Raw genomic sequence first — 14,434 nt, forward strand, 5'->3', positions numbered from 1 at the left:
CAAAAGGGATTTCAGAGAGGAGGAAGGGAGAGTCAGTTTTGTTTGGGTCACATTGAGTTTGAGATGCCCATCTGCTTGGATAGCCAATTGGAGACGTCCAACGGGCAGCTAGTTGTGGGGGTCTGGAGCTTAGGCTGTATGGATTGGGAATCATCTGCAGAGAGACCATTGAACCCATGGCAGGGGCTGAGGTCACTTGGTGAGAGATGGTAGAGAGCAGGAAAGGGTCCCAACTAATAGCAGGTAACCATGGAGCAAAACAAGACCACTGCTATGCGCCTGACACAAAACCTGGAGCATGACAAGTGGCTAACAACAACTTGTAGATGTATACTGCAGGGTCCTTGAGGGCAGCAATTGTCAATATTATAGGGCGATCAATTCTGATGAATGTGACTCTCTCCAACAATGAGAAGATCCAGGCCAGTTCCAATGGTCTTGTGATGGAGAGAGCCATCTGCACCCATAGAGAGGATTGTGGGAACTGAGGATGGATCACAACAAAACATTCTCACTCTTTTTGTTGTTGTTCGTTCACATTTTGTTTTGTTACTCATTTACTTTCCCTTTTGATCTGATTTTTCTTGTGCCATAAGAGAACTGTATAAATATGTTTACACATATTGGATTTAACATCTATTTTAATATGCATAACATATATTGGATGGCTTGCCATTTAGGGGAGGGGGTGGGGGGAAGGAGGTGAAAATCTGAAACACAAGAGGATGCAAGGGTCAATGTCAAATTACCCATGCATGTGTTTTTTTTTTTTTTTATAATTGACCTATTTATTTATAACATTGTAATGTTAACCTTTACTGAAAAATCAAGTGTTCACAAATTTCAACAATATAGAAAAAAGCCTAAGAAACATACAAGATGAAATAAAATGCACACCTTATAAAATATGTGCTTCATGCATATGTTTTGAAAATAAAAAGTTTATCTGGGGGAGGGGAGGGGGGCAAGGAGGGGAAAAGTTGGAACAGAAGGTTTTGCAAAGGTCAGTGCTGAAAAATTACCCATGCAAATGTCTTGTGAATAAAAAGCTATAATAAAAAAAAAAAGAAGAAGAAAGAAAAGGCTTTATTAAAAAAGGAGAGAGAATAGCAGTTGTCTCAGTTTTGACTTCCTCTCCCCTGTCAGTCTATAAGCATTTATTAAGCACCTACCGTGTTGAGGGGATACAAAAAAAGGCAAACATATGAATCCTGTGCTTAAGGGAGCTCACAGCTTAAGGGGGAAACACCCCACAAAGAACTCTGTGAAACCGGATCGAGGCAGGATAAGTTGGAGCTGAGCAGCAGCAGGAAGGCTCTGGCACTGAAGCCGATTGGGGAAGGCTTCCTGGAGGTGGTGGGACTTTACTGGGACCTGAAGGAAGCCCAGGGCAGAGATAAAGAGGGAGAGTATTTCAGACGTGGGACACAGCGGGAGAAAAAGCTCAGTCTGGAGACGGAGGGTCTTCTGTCAGCAGCAGGAGGTCGGTGTCGGGCGTCCGATTCGCAGAGCGGGGAGGGCCCCCACAAGCGGTCCCCAGCACCTGGTGCCTCGAATATTGCAATAGGTGCCTGTAAATGTGGGGCATTTTACCTGCTGCGGAGACCCCAAGCCCGAACCGTGAGAAGCCTTAAGTTTGCTTGAGGAGCTAATCTGGTGTCTGGGGGTGCTGGCCTCCGGTCTGTGACGTCTGTATGGGAGTGCTGGAAAGCGCGAGCCACGGCTAGCCCACGTGGAAGAGCTCAGCAGGATTCGGGCTCACAGAACTGGGGCAGAAGGACCCCCACTTGTTCCCGAGCTCAGCCTCCGGCCGGGCCGCGACCCGGGATCCTGAGCTCTCGGGCTCCAGTTCCTCCCGATCCCTCCTCCCTCTCGGTCAGACGGGGGTGGGGCCACAAGAGGGAGGGACCCCGACGTCTCAAATACCCCCGGAGTCGGCGCTGCCGGAGGGCTGTGGTACAAGCTGGGCTCGCGGATAGCGATGGGGGCCAGAGCCGCGTGGTGGGCTTTCCTCTCCCTCTGCCCGCTGGTTCGAGGGCAGGACTACGGGCCGGGGCTGGCTCCCTCCCTCCCCGCCCGCTGCGAGCCAGGACGGTTCCTGCACCGGGAGGCGGACGTCTTACGCTGCTGTAGCCTGTGTAATTCGAGTAAGGGGGGAAGGTGATGGGGAGAGGGGGACAAAGGGGGGAGAAGCCCTCGGGCCAGAGACTTTGGGGCTGACCTGGTGTGCCCCCTCCTCGGACTCGGCACGGGAGGGGGGAGGGTCGGGAGGGAGCATTCGGAAGGGAGAGAGGGTCGAGGCTCTGGGTGTCGAGTGAGATGGGCTGAGGAGATTGCTAGCTGCAGTGGGCTTCTCTCCCCATTCTCCTCGACCCCTGGTCCCTCACTTCCCCACTTCCTATTGACCATTCTCCTTGACCACATACAAGATAAAGCGCGGTACCCGGGATCCCGTGTCCTGCCCCTCCTATTGGAGTCGGGACTGGTGTAATGGACCGTTTTCGTTCTCGGCTTCATTTCCCTGACATTTGGCTTGATGCCTGGCACGTATACAGTGGGTGCTTAATATATGCTCATGGAACTGAATTGTCTCCTCCTATAGGAGACTTTTTCTGAGGATTGGAGGCAGGGATGCACTGCCCTTGATCAAGGCTTGAGCGGAGTCCACCTGCCAGCTCATTGACCCCAGTTCCATTGGGTAGCACGGAGCTGGGCGTGGCAGTGCCCGAGGGGGCTTCCCACTCTGCTAGAAGAGGGTGTTGGCATTCATCCAGGCTTGGGTTGTGTGTGGGGAAGCCATTCCTTTACTGGGGGAGGAAAGATGACTGGTGGCTGGGCCGGTGATAAAGTGAGGGGGGGTGACTTTTGCCCCAATTGTGAGGAATGTGTTTGTGCTGGCAGAGGGGAACAGTCTTGAAGGAACATTTCACCAGCGTGGGCAAAGCCACCCTAGATAGGGATCCCTTAACTCATCTCTAACTTAGAGTTTGAGAACATTTCCTGGGGCGCTCAGGGGGGAATAACATGCCCAAGGTTCCATAGGTCAGTTTGGGAATATGACGGAGACCTCGCGCCTCCCAGTCCCGACCTCTCCCACTTGGACTGGAAATGAGAAACTTAAGTTTACTGGAGAGGAGAGATGAGAGCTGTGATTGTGTTAGAAAGGCTGCCACACAGAGGGGGGGTTAAGCTTATTCAACCTGATCCCTGGGGAGCAATGGGGGGAAAGAGGGACAGAAGAGAGAGTAGACCTGTAGATTTAGACCTGATGATGTAGGGAGCTGTCCAGAGATAGAATGGGTTGCTGGAGAAGTGGTGGGTGCTAGAACCCTCCCTTGAAAGGTCATATTCTACCCACCCTGCCGCCGTAGGACCTTTTTTCCTCCTATTACAAGCTGGCTTCCACCTTCCTAGAATGTAAGCTTCTCAAGGGCAGGGGCTCCATAAGTATCGAGCTTAGCACATTACCTGGAACAAGCAAATGACTTAATAAACGAGCTTGCCAGAAGTAAAGCACTTTGCCGATCTTAAATCTATATAAAATGCTTGCTACCTTGATGGATTCATTGATTGGTGGATTTCCTTAATAAGGTTAAATGATCATTTAGCAGTCAGCTGTGCGACTCCCCAAGAGACTTTCTCCTTCTGAGCCTCAGGTTCCCCATCTCTAAAATAAGGGGGCATTCAAGGTCCCTTCTACTTCTAAACCTGCAATCCCCTGACCCGATGACTTACCTTTTATGAGTCTGTGTCTGATCTAGATCACAGCTGTCTCCAGGGTGCCCGGTCCCCTGTGTCTGAGAGGGGGCCGGTCCTGCCCCTGCTCCTGGAGACGGTCCCTGACACCTTGGACTTTTGTTCCCAGGTACCAAGCCTTGCCCATCTAATCAGCTAAAAGACTGCACCTGTGCCAGACCCGGAGAGTTCTGTGAAGACTCAGACTGCAGCAAGTGCAAGAGGCACATATGCTCGCCCGGCCAACAGGTCCTCATACATGGTGAGGACCCCGCTTCGGTCTGATGCGGCCAGATTTGCACTCTGCTCCCTGTTTTCTGCTTTGTGGCTTCTGCGTGCTGACCTAACAGCTGTGGAGCTCAGGGGATGCTGGAGCGGGGCAAAGCTGAGCACTTAGGAGATGCCTGCTGTATACTGTCCCTATGCCAAGCATTAGGGACACAAAGACAAAAGTGATACCTTCAAGGAGTTTTCATCTGAGCAATTATTAAGCACCTAATGTTGAGTAAACCTGTCATATAAGGTCCTTTACAACCTGGCTCCACCCAACCTTTCCAGCTGTGTTTCTTATTACGTTCTGTCCCATTCCCTCCATCCTGGACAAACCCAGAACTCACCATTCCATCTCCTAATTCCATGTATCTGCATATGCTAGCCTTCCAATAAGGAGACATTGTGATGCAATAAAGGGCACAGGGCCAGGGTTCCTGGCTTTAAGGTGTTCATATTCTACTTGGGGGGGAGTGCATAATTATTGTCTGAGGAGTAAGAAGATACTAACAACTAGGGGTTTTAGTTAGGGCTTCATAGATGGTTGTTGAAGGTCCTAGAATGAGCCCTGGGGATGCAAAGATGCAAAAACACATGGGGGAAGCACAGAATATGTGCGCAGTATGTGTGGAAGAATGAGATAAAGATCCATCACTTTTTTCTGAGGCTGGGGAGAGGGATCTAGGAAGACCTCCTGGAGGAGGTGGCAGCTGAGTTCAGGTTTAAATGAGTAACCATGGTGGGAGAAGAGAGAGAAGAGACTTTCAGCTCAAGAGGATGCTGAGAATAAAAATAGGAGGAGAAGGCTGATGAAGAGCCCAGAATGGGAGTGTTCCAGAGGGACCGCATGCTGGACTAGGTCAGGGGAAGGAGGGCGATTAGGTTTGACTATTTGGTTGAAACCAGATTGTGGAGGTCTGAAATGCAAGGTCAAGAAGTGATGCATCATGGTCAGGGCAGTGGAGAATCACCAAAAGAGCGAGCAGAGCAGTCACACCCAGGGTTAGAACTGTGGTTTGAGAGTTCTAGGGGCAGCAGCAGCAGCACAGGGTGAACCGGGCTGGGGCAGCAGCAGAGCTAGGAACGCCAGCCCGGGGGACCAAGCAGAAGCACTTAAAGAGATCTGGGGGAGGTGTGTACCTGGGACCATCCCATCAGCTCCAGTCAACTCATGGAGCATCTCCAGGCAGACGGCTTCACCATGATCTGAATATTCCATAGCATGTATTCTTTGTATTCTAACATTCTATATCATCTTTTCAATATATCATGTTTCTTATAATATATTCTAGTACTGAATATCAATACTTTCTAATATTCTAGAGCACATTCTACATATTCTATAGCAAGGTATTCTAATGTTCCATATCAACATTTCCTAATAGACTATAATATTCTATTCACATCTTTAAAAATATTCTGTTAAGGGACGTATTGTTAAGGGACAGATGAGTTCTCTGAGAGCCTCGGAGAATTGATCTGTCTCTTAACAATATTCCATATACTATATCTGTATGTGCTAATATCCTATATCAATCTATGTTTATATTCTATATATTCTAATATTGTATATATGCTAATACTTGATACCATATATTCTATTTCTTTTAATTCTATATATAAATCTATTCTAATATTCTACAATATATATTCTAATATTGTATATAATCGATTTAAATAGTCCCTATCATATATTTATATATTTTAATAATCTCTATCCATCTTTTAAAGTACATTATGTTTATATGTCATATCTCAATTTTCTATATCAATCGATTCTAATTGTTCATATAATATAACCTATTATATTTTAATGTGATTATAATAGTGTAATAATCCACATAAAGCTATTCTAATATCTTATGTTCTATATTAAGCTATTCTAATAGTCTATATCATATATTCCACATGTTCTAATAATCTATATCAAGCTATTCTGATAGTCTGAAACAGGGAACTGAAAGGAAGTGGGGCTATTAGTCGGACACTCAATAAATGGACAGTGAATAAGCAAGCTCACTCTGTGCTCCATCACAAAAGGAGAAATCTGGAGGAGGAAGGACTCAGAGGGTGAAATAAAATAAAGTTCTACTTTGAAAATATTGAACTTGATAACTAAATTCAGTAAGTATTCACTAACTGTCATATGGCAGGCACTGGGGATACAAAGACAGAAAGGAAATGAGCCTCTGGGATATTTAAGTGGCTAACTCGTGGTAGGGAAGCCCATGGGATTCTAAAGAGAAATTAGATGTGATTGATATGGAACATTAGAATGTATAGAATATTAAAAGAGGTTAACATAAAATATTAGAATACATGATAGAGATTGTTAGAATAGCTTGCTATAGAATACAGAATAATTTCTTAGTGTTTATCAAATAGGATGTGTGGTAAAGAATAAATTGGATGTGAATAAAAGGCTTTACCTGCAATGGTGAAGGCTTGGCTAAATCCCAGTGTGTTTAGTTCTCCAGGGGCCCTCAACTTAAGAGTAGAAGCCAGGTAGAAATGATCCATGAATAAGCATATATTAAGCACTTACTGTATATTAGCACTGTGCTAGAGGATCTAGGATTAAAAGAGCAAAAACCAAAGCAATTCCAGACATTAAGCACTTTCCATTCTAATTGGAGTGTACATAGAAATGGGAAAAAACCCAAAATGTGTACAAAGTAAATTTAATATAATGGTAATATATTTTTCATAATATAATAATTTTATATGTTATGTAAATATATAGTTATAGAATATATTATCTGATTTGAATTTCAATTATAGTGGTAATATAATAATTTGTGGGGGAGGTGAGAAAGGGAGGGGATAAGGCAGCAGCAGCTAATAGATCAGAAAAGTTGAGCTTTACTGTTGTAAAAAATTACCCAGGCATGGGTTCTGTCAATAAAAAGTTATAATTATTAAAAAAAAAAAAAAGAAAGAAAGAAAAGCTGAGCTTTGAGGTAAGCTTGACAGTCTGAGAGGGAACCACAAGCAGGGAGTCTCTCTAGGACTAGTGTCTGGCCATCAAGATGGGAGATGAGAAATGGCATGAGGCCGAATGGAGATTGTGTGAGAAGTCACGGGTCATAAGCCTGGAAGGATGGAGCCAGATTGTCCATGAAACAGCCACCGGATTTTGTGCTTTGTCCTTGAAGTGATGGGGAATTAGAGACATCTGGTGACTGGGGCATGACTGGGTCAGATCTGCACTTTGGAGAGAACTCTCAGGCAGCCGAGTGAGGGTGGATGGGAGAAAAGAGAGAGCGGAGGCAGCGAGAACACCAGGAGGCTTGGGCAGTGATCCAGGCGAGAGAGATGATGGACGTGAATCCAGGGGTGTCAGTCAAGGGCAAGATGGCCAAGGCTGGGGATCTAGAACCAGACATGTGCGTATGCATGTGTGTATGTTTATGTGTGTGCATATGTGTATATGTGTGTATATATGTATGGCTATCGGATACAATGCATATGTGCACATATGCATACAGCATGCATACATACAGCATACGTGTATGCATGTACCATGTGACACATATGTGCGTGTATGGCTATAAACATACGTGTAGAGCACATGTATATGTGCATACATGTATACTGTGTGGAATGCTACAGGTGTGTATGTAAACATTCATGTATAAAACACACGCACACATGCGGGCTGGTACAGATCTAAATCTATATGCAATAAACGTGCATTACACACATGTTATGCACATGAATGCACACACGTGTGTATTATGCACAGAATCAAAATCTGTGTATATTCACACATATAAACACTGCACACACACATGCATATAAATAACACACCCACGTACAAAGCAATGACACAATATAAACTATACACGCACATATAGGCAAACACATGTATGTGTGCACATGTATGCACTGGGTAAGCACACCATGCCGAATGCACGAGCATGCACACGTGTGAGCAGCCTATATACACACCTATATTTCCACACACCTGCCCTCAGACACCTGACTGCTGTGCCCTGCTCCCCCCTCCCCCAGTCATGGTGGGTCCTCCATTCCTGGGCAAAGGGGGATGTGTCCCCTCCTCCAGAGTCTGTTCCCCCCCTCCCCCTGCTCTGCCATCCCTCCCAGCCAGCTGTTCATTGTTCTGTCCCCAGGATCCTTTGTTTTCGGCTTCTCTTGCAAGGACTGTGAAGATGGAACTTACTCAAACGGCATGGATGACAAATGTCTGCCCTGGACTGAGTAAGTTGGATTTGGGGGGTGGGGGGGAGGGAGGTGCAATGGCTCAGGGCACATACTGGGAAAAACTTAGGGTATCTGGTTGGATTGAGTGCCTTAACAGCCTGCTGTAAACTCCTTCTGGCAGTCAGCAAGCATTTATTAAGTGCCTACTGTATGCTAAGCACTGAAGAGACAGGAAAGGCAAAAATTGAGTCCCTGTGCTCCAGAAGTTCCCAGCATTCACTCACTAGAGCTTTCTTGCCTGGAGTCAAGGTGGAGGGAGGGGCTGCTGGGAAACTGGGAATCAAAGCTCTTCTGGCTGTTCCCTTGAGACTAGGGCTCCATACCGCCTCTGGGCGAGACTACCACCCAAGCAGCCCCTGCCCAACATGGAGGAGGGCGGGGGGGGGGGGGTGCTCAGAATTAAGTCCTACGGGAGGGGATGGGAGTCACCAGCTAACAACCCTGATCCGGGGTTTCCAGGAGGAGGGCGCCTCGTGGCTTAACCACCAAACCGCCAGTCTCTCCCCTTGGGAGTAACAGCATGTTAGGACTGCGGGTGCTGGGGCAGGAGGTCCGGCACACGGAGCCCATGTGGATGCCTTGGAGCTTTGCAGAGAACAATGCTTCCCTGCGGAAACCTGGAGATCCGCAGTGTGCGCCCCACTCCCCCACCCCCTCACCCCCCTCAGCCTGCAGCTTAATCAGGCTTCTCTTCTGTTTCTGTGCGTCTGGGTCGCAGCTGTGCCAGGGAGGGATTTCTCACCGTCCGGCCAGGGAACAGAACCCATAACGTGCTGTGTGGGATGGCCCTGCTTCCAGAATCAGGTAGTTTTCTTTCCCCTCCCCCTCTCCCTCCCCCTCCCCCTCCTTGCCCCCCTCCCGCAGCCCTCTCTCTTCCTATTTGCACACGTCAGGACTGCAGCTTCTTGGGTCCCACCCGTGGGCCCCTTGGGATTGAGAAATTCAATCCAATTAGCTTTTTATTTTCATTTCATTTTTTTATTTATTTATTGCTGGGGAGAAACAGCTGTTTTCCTTTCTTCTTCAATTGAGGTTAAGTGAAGTCCCCAGGGTCACACAGTTAGGACGAGTTAAGTGTCTGAGAACAGATTTGAACGCAGGTTCTCCTGACTTGGGGGCTGGTGCTCTATGCACTGCGCCACCTAGAGGCCCCTCCGATTACCTTTCAAGTATCTACTTTGTGCCAGACTACAGTGCTGAGCTCTGGAGATTTAAAAAACCGAAAGGGGACCTGCCCGCAGGGAGTTTACATTTTCTCTGGGAGAGGAAAGATACTGTTGCTTCCTAAGAAGTAAATACAAAGTATCGGGAAAAGCCCTGTGCCTGGGGGAAGCCTGGAGAGCTTTCTGGAGGAGGCAGCTCCCAGCCCTGCGCGGAAGTATTCTATTGGGGAGCAGGGCGAGGAGCGGAGCATTCTGGGCGCGAAAGGTCCCAAGGCGGGAGGAGTATCGTGTAGGGCGGAAGGCCAGTGAGCCAGTTTGACCGGAATGGATGGAGCAGGGGGAATCCCGGGCTTTAAATGTCAGGCCAGGGGGGTGGATTTTCCCGGCAATGGGGAGGCATTGTATCACTGGCAGGTGGAGAGCTGGTCTCGGAGCCAGGGAGGTCTGGGTTCAAGTGCAGCCAATGAGGCGCTCTGGGACTGAGACAGCCTCGCAGTGATGGAGGCCCTGAGTTAAGAGCTGTCCACCTGCTCTAGTGGAGAGGCCTTCCTTTCTCGCGAGTTCCCTGAGTCAGTGAAGTCTCAAGTTCGGCCCTTTGCCGCGTTTGGGTGGGGGCAGGGTTGGCGCTCATCTCTGGGGGTCTATCTCTGTGGTGCCCCTTCCCCTCCCCCAAACTGGGAAGTCTCATTAGCCTGTCCCTGCAGGTCTCTTTGACTCCTCCAGCATCCTCGTGGCCATCCTCATAGGCCTAACCACGGTTACCTTCATGCTTGTTATTGTCCAGCTGGTCCTCCACTTCTGGTGGGCCAAAAAGGAGCCTTCCACCAAAGACAGAGGTCAGTCCTGCTGGGATTGGGGGGGAGGGCGGTGGTACCTCAACTATCCCCCAGACCTCCATGGGAAGGCTACCCTGGCCCGCCACGTCCCTTCGCCATTCCCGCCCCAACCATGGCCTGGGTTATGGGCCAGCCTCCCCCATCCTACCCAGAATACCCAACAGCTGGGGATTGGGCTGACCCTGCCGCGTCTCGGGAAAAGCGGCCCTCCGTTCATCCCTAGTCAGGGCAAGGTTCCCAGAGTGACCCCAGAGCTCACCTGTGCTCCCGTTTCCAGAGCCCATCTTACCCTTGGGGCCTGGGCCCCCTGACGATATCGGCAACTGCCCTTTCCCAGAAGAGGAGTGGGGGGAGAAGACAGCGGAGGAGAAGGCTGCGGCGGGTCACCCGTGGGCGTAAAGGAGCTCCCCTGACTCTCCAGCCCACCGCAATCTGGAACTTTGAAGGGGATACCCCAGAGAAACAAAGAGAGAAGCCAGCTTCCTGTCTGTCGGTCCCCTTTTCTCTCCCACCTGAAGCTGCTGAGGACAGGGTCAGAATACCCCAACTAAGATCCCTTCCAATGTGAGACGGTTGAAAATCTTTGGACCCACCAAGTGCAAATGGAGCCATTTTTCCAGATCTAAGCCCTTCACAAAGGCGGCATCGGGTTCGGGGGTCCTATGGAGAGACCCCAACTCAGACCTTGGCACTGAAGGAGAGAAGGCACAGAAGGAGGAAGGGGAGAGCTGGCTCTTGGGCAACTTCAACTGTGAATGGAGCAACTCACCAGACTGGGGCAGGACCCCAGGGGGATGGACTCCAGGGGGCTGGACCCCCACAGGTTTAATTCTTGTCCTACCTCTGGACCTTTGCCTTTGCTATTTCTCCCTTCCTAGAATGTTCTTCTATTTTTCAGAACCCCCCTTTTTTTGTTGTTGTTGGCTTTTTTAAAGCCAATTAGGTATGTCCAAATCTTTGGGACCCTATGGAGATGAGGGTTTCTTGGCAAAAATACTTTGTCATTTCCTTCTCTAGTTCTTTTTATGTTGTTTTTTTAAACCTATAAACGAGGTAAAGTGATTTGTCCAGGGTCACATAGTTAATAAGTGAGGTTAGATTTGAACTCAAATCCTCCTGACTCCACCTAACTTCCTTCAAAACACAGAGAACTGGACCATGGGAAGATGGGGAGCAAGGAGGAGATTGCCTGGGCTTTAGGGAGACTGAATAATCTCTAGCTCAGTTCTCCATCATTTTGTTAATCTAATAGCTGAGGAGCAATTGAACTTGGGATATTTGTAGACCTGTGGCTAGGTGCTAAGTGGGATAGCCTGAAGATATGAATTCAAATCCTGTCTCTGATACTAGTTGCGTGACCCTGAGCAAGTAATTTTATCGTCCTCAGACTTAGTTTTCCCATCTGTAAAATGCAGTCAATAATAGCACTTATCTCTCATGATTATTGTGAGGATTAGATGAGATGTTATATGTACAAAAAATAGCTGTTGTTGTGCTTAAATAATTATTATCAGTGGATGTCCCGTGATGGAGTTGTTCCAGATGGTCACTTTCTCCTTTGTCAGTGTCAGGAGCACAAGCTTCCCTTCCAATAAGGCTATCCCTTCCCCAGGGTTTCATTGCGAGTTCTGGGGCACTAACGGGCTGCTCCTTTCCTCCCTTCTGCATCATGGGCAGACCACTTTGGCAAGAGAGAAGAGCCCTCCCAATCCCAGGGATGCTGGTCCTAGCCACCCTCCTGTTCCTTTGAGTTCCTATGTCTTTACTTAAAATAATACTCATTCATTCATAGAGCATTTGACAGTTTTTGCTTTCTCATATTGTCCTTTTAACCCTGTAAAGATGGTACTGGTGGGATGGCTTTCTGCCCTGACCCCCCTTTCCTCCACTGGGCTAGATTTCCTCAAAGGAGGAAGCTCCCAGGTGAGGAAACTCCCTCCACCAAGGTAGGTTGTTATCTCTGCAACGTATAGTTAAGTTACACAGCTCGGTTTCAATGCTGGATTAGTGTTCCCAGTTCTATGCTGGGCATGTGGGCAAGCTTATCGCTTTTATAGGTAAAGAGCCTGAGATTCAGCAAAGAAAATAAGTGTCAGAAGTAGCATTTGAATACAGATCTTGCCTGGCTTGAAACCCTGTGTTCTTCCTGTTACTGCGATCTTTAAAGAGACTTGTTACAATCTCTTTCATGTTTCTTTGTCCGTCTACAATCTTTCCTTCCTCAGACCCTCGTTGCTCAGGTGACATGACTTCCATGGAACTTTCCTTTGGTCAAAAGTCAGCCAGGCTAGCCTGGAGTCACTGAGCCTCCAGGAAGGGAACAGTTAATTATTGTTTCTGGCTCTCTAACATTTCTCTCAGGAGTTTCCCTTCCTCCACTCATGTGGACATGACTGTGGTTCAGACTCTCAAACCAATGTGTCCAAACCGACTCTTCTTTCTTGTGTCAAGTTTCAAGGAAGGTAATTTGGGAGCCTGGAAAGAATACTTGCTCTGGAGGCAAAGACTTAGGTTTAAATCCCAACTTTTCCATTTATAAAATGTGTGACCTGGTAAGTAATGGGCTAGATGATGCATGGGAAAGAGTGTTGGGTTTGAGTCCAAGTGCCCATCTCTTCTGACCCGTGTAACTGAACAGTTTTCCCATCTGTAAAATAAAGAGATTGGATTAGATGGCTTCTTTCCAGCTCTAAATCTGTAATCTGTGTCACTTCTTCAATCTAGTCTCCTCACAGATGCCAAAGTGATTTTCATAAAGTCCTGCTCTGGGCACTCACTCTCCTGGTCAGTAAATTCCAGTGGTTTCCCATTGTCACTAGGATCATGGAGCAATAGCTCTTTTTAAAGGCCACATGACGTGGTCCTAACCTACCTTCTCATACATCCCCTTTGCTCTCACACTATATGGTCAGATTATGTTAGTCCTTCTGCTCAGGTTCCCATATGATATCTCATTTTTAGTAGTTTGCACTGATTCTCCCCCTTGCCTGGAATTCACTCCTTCTTCTCTTCTTCTTTGTTCTTTCTGTTGTTGTTTTTATTTTTTGTCCTTTCTCGAAGAGAACCATGACATAGGAAATGATGCCATGACATACAGATGAATTAGATTTAAGTGAAGGAGGGCTTTGCATGGTCGCCTGCCTCAATTTCCCCTCCAGAACCATCTGGGTCCAGCAGCCAAATATAGATCAGGATGACTGGAGAATGGTCCAGAATGCAGTGGACGTTTTTAAGCTAAGGTCTTCAACAGGTCTCAATTTGACTGAGGTTACACCCATTCAGTGATTAAGGCTGGATAGCAACAGGGCACAAGCCTTTTGACATGGAATGGGAAAATAAAGAGGATTGTGATTCCAACCAATTGTAACTCGGAATTGTGAATCCAACCAATTGTAACTCTCAGATTGTGACTCTGACCAATTGTAACTTGGATTGTGAATCCAACCAGTTGTAACTCTCAGATTGTGAATCTGACCAATTGTAACTCAGATTGAGAATCCGACCAATTGTAACTCTTGGATTGTGAATCTGACCCATCGTTACTTGGATTGTGAATCCAACCTGGACTAATCCAAGTCTCTTCTTTGAAAACTCCTCTTAAGGACCACTTTGTACAATTCTTCCAAAAGGCTTTGGATTTATTTTTTTATACTTCTAAGTGTTTTTGTTGTCTCCCGGGTAGAATAAAATTCCTTAAGGACAAGTGTGAATTTATTTTTGTACCTGTACCCCTAGCACTAAGCCCAGTGTAAATATTCGCTGCTTATTGTCTAACTGATTGATAAACTTCTCTCTGGCACATGCCATATTCTCTGCCTTACTATGTGATAGAGTAGAATTGTCACTATGTGTGTTCTTGGGCCACTTACTTTTCCCTGAGCCTCAGTTTCCCCCAGTGTAGGTAGAACTAAGGAGTTGGACTAGTTACTGGTCTCTGAGGTCCATTCTAGCTGTAGATCTATGGTCCTCTGTCTCCTGGACCTTGATTCAAGCTCTATACCTTCATTTTTCATTCTGTAGTTCATGGAGTGGGAGGGGAATACAGATTCTCAAATTCCTGTCTCCCAGAACCCCAAATCCAAGAGCTGTCTAGAAGGTCCCCCCCAACTCTGTTTCTACATGAGGGACAGTTCCCCCACACCTTCTTATGGAACATGAGCCAAAGCTTGAGGCAATGGAGTAGAACTGGAGCCTATCAAGAATGGG

The 14,434-nt window shown here is 47.2% G+C and overlaps 1 protein-coding gene across 1 annotated transcript; it reads left to right on the forward strand.

The window, feature by feature from the left end:
• The first annotated feature begins 1,099 nt into the window (after window positions 1–1,099).
• TNFRSF18 (TNF receptor superfamily member 18) lies at window positions 1,100–13,931 on the forward strand. Its single transcript, XM_051988858.1, has 6 exons — window positions 1,100–2,147; window positions 3,866–3,997; window positions 8,139–8,226; window positions 8,948–9,033; window positions 10,097–10,228; window positions 10,506–13,931. Exons 1-6 carry the CDS (start codon window positions 1,982–1,984, stop codon window positions 10,625–10,627), a joined length of 726 nt encoding a protein of 241 aa, XP_051844818.1. The 5' UTR covers window positions 1,100–1,981; the 3' UTR covers window positions 10,628–13,931.
• The last annotated feature ends 503 nt before the right edge of the window (window positions 13,932–14,434 follow it).

The sequence above is a fragment of the Antechinus flavipes genome, chromosome 3, assembly GCF_016432865.1.
Source record: "Antechinus flavipes isolate AdamAnt ecotype Samford, QLD, Australia chromosome 3, AdamAnt_v2, whole genome shotgun sequence".
NCBI classification, from domain to species: Eukaryota; Metazoa; Chordata; class Mammalia; order Dasyuromorphia; family Dasyuridae; genus Antechinus; species Antechinus flavipes.

What these genes read in the sequence shown, in the direction of transcription:
- TNFRSF18 (XM_051988858.1), top strand. Translation starts at nt 1,982, where the DNA reads ATGGGGGCCAGAGCCGCGTGGTGGGCTTTCCTCTCCCTCTGCCCGCTG. An exon ending in CTGTAGCCTGTGTAATTCGA is followed by an intron (nt 2,148 to 3,865) that starts GTAAGGGGGGAA and finishes TTTTGTTCCCAG; the next exon opens with GTACCAAGCCTTGCCCATCT. An exon ending in GGCCCTGCTTCCAGAATCAG is followed by an intron (nt 9,034 to 10,096) that starts GTAGTTTTCTTT and finishes CTGTCCCTGCAG; the next exon opens with GTCTCTTTGACTCCTCCAGC.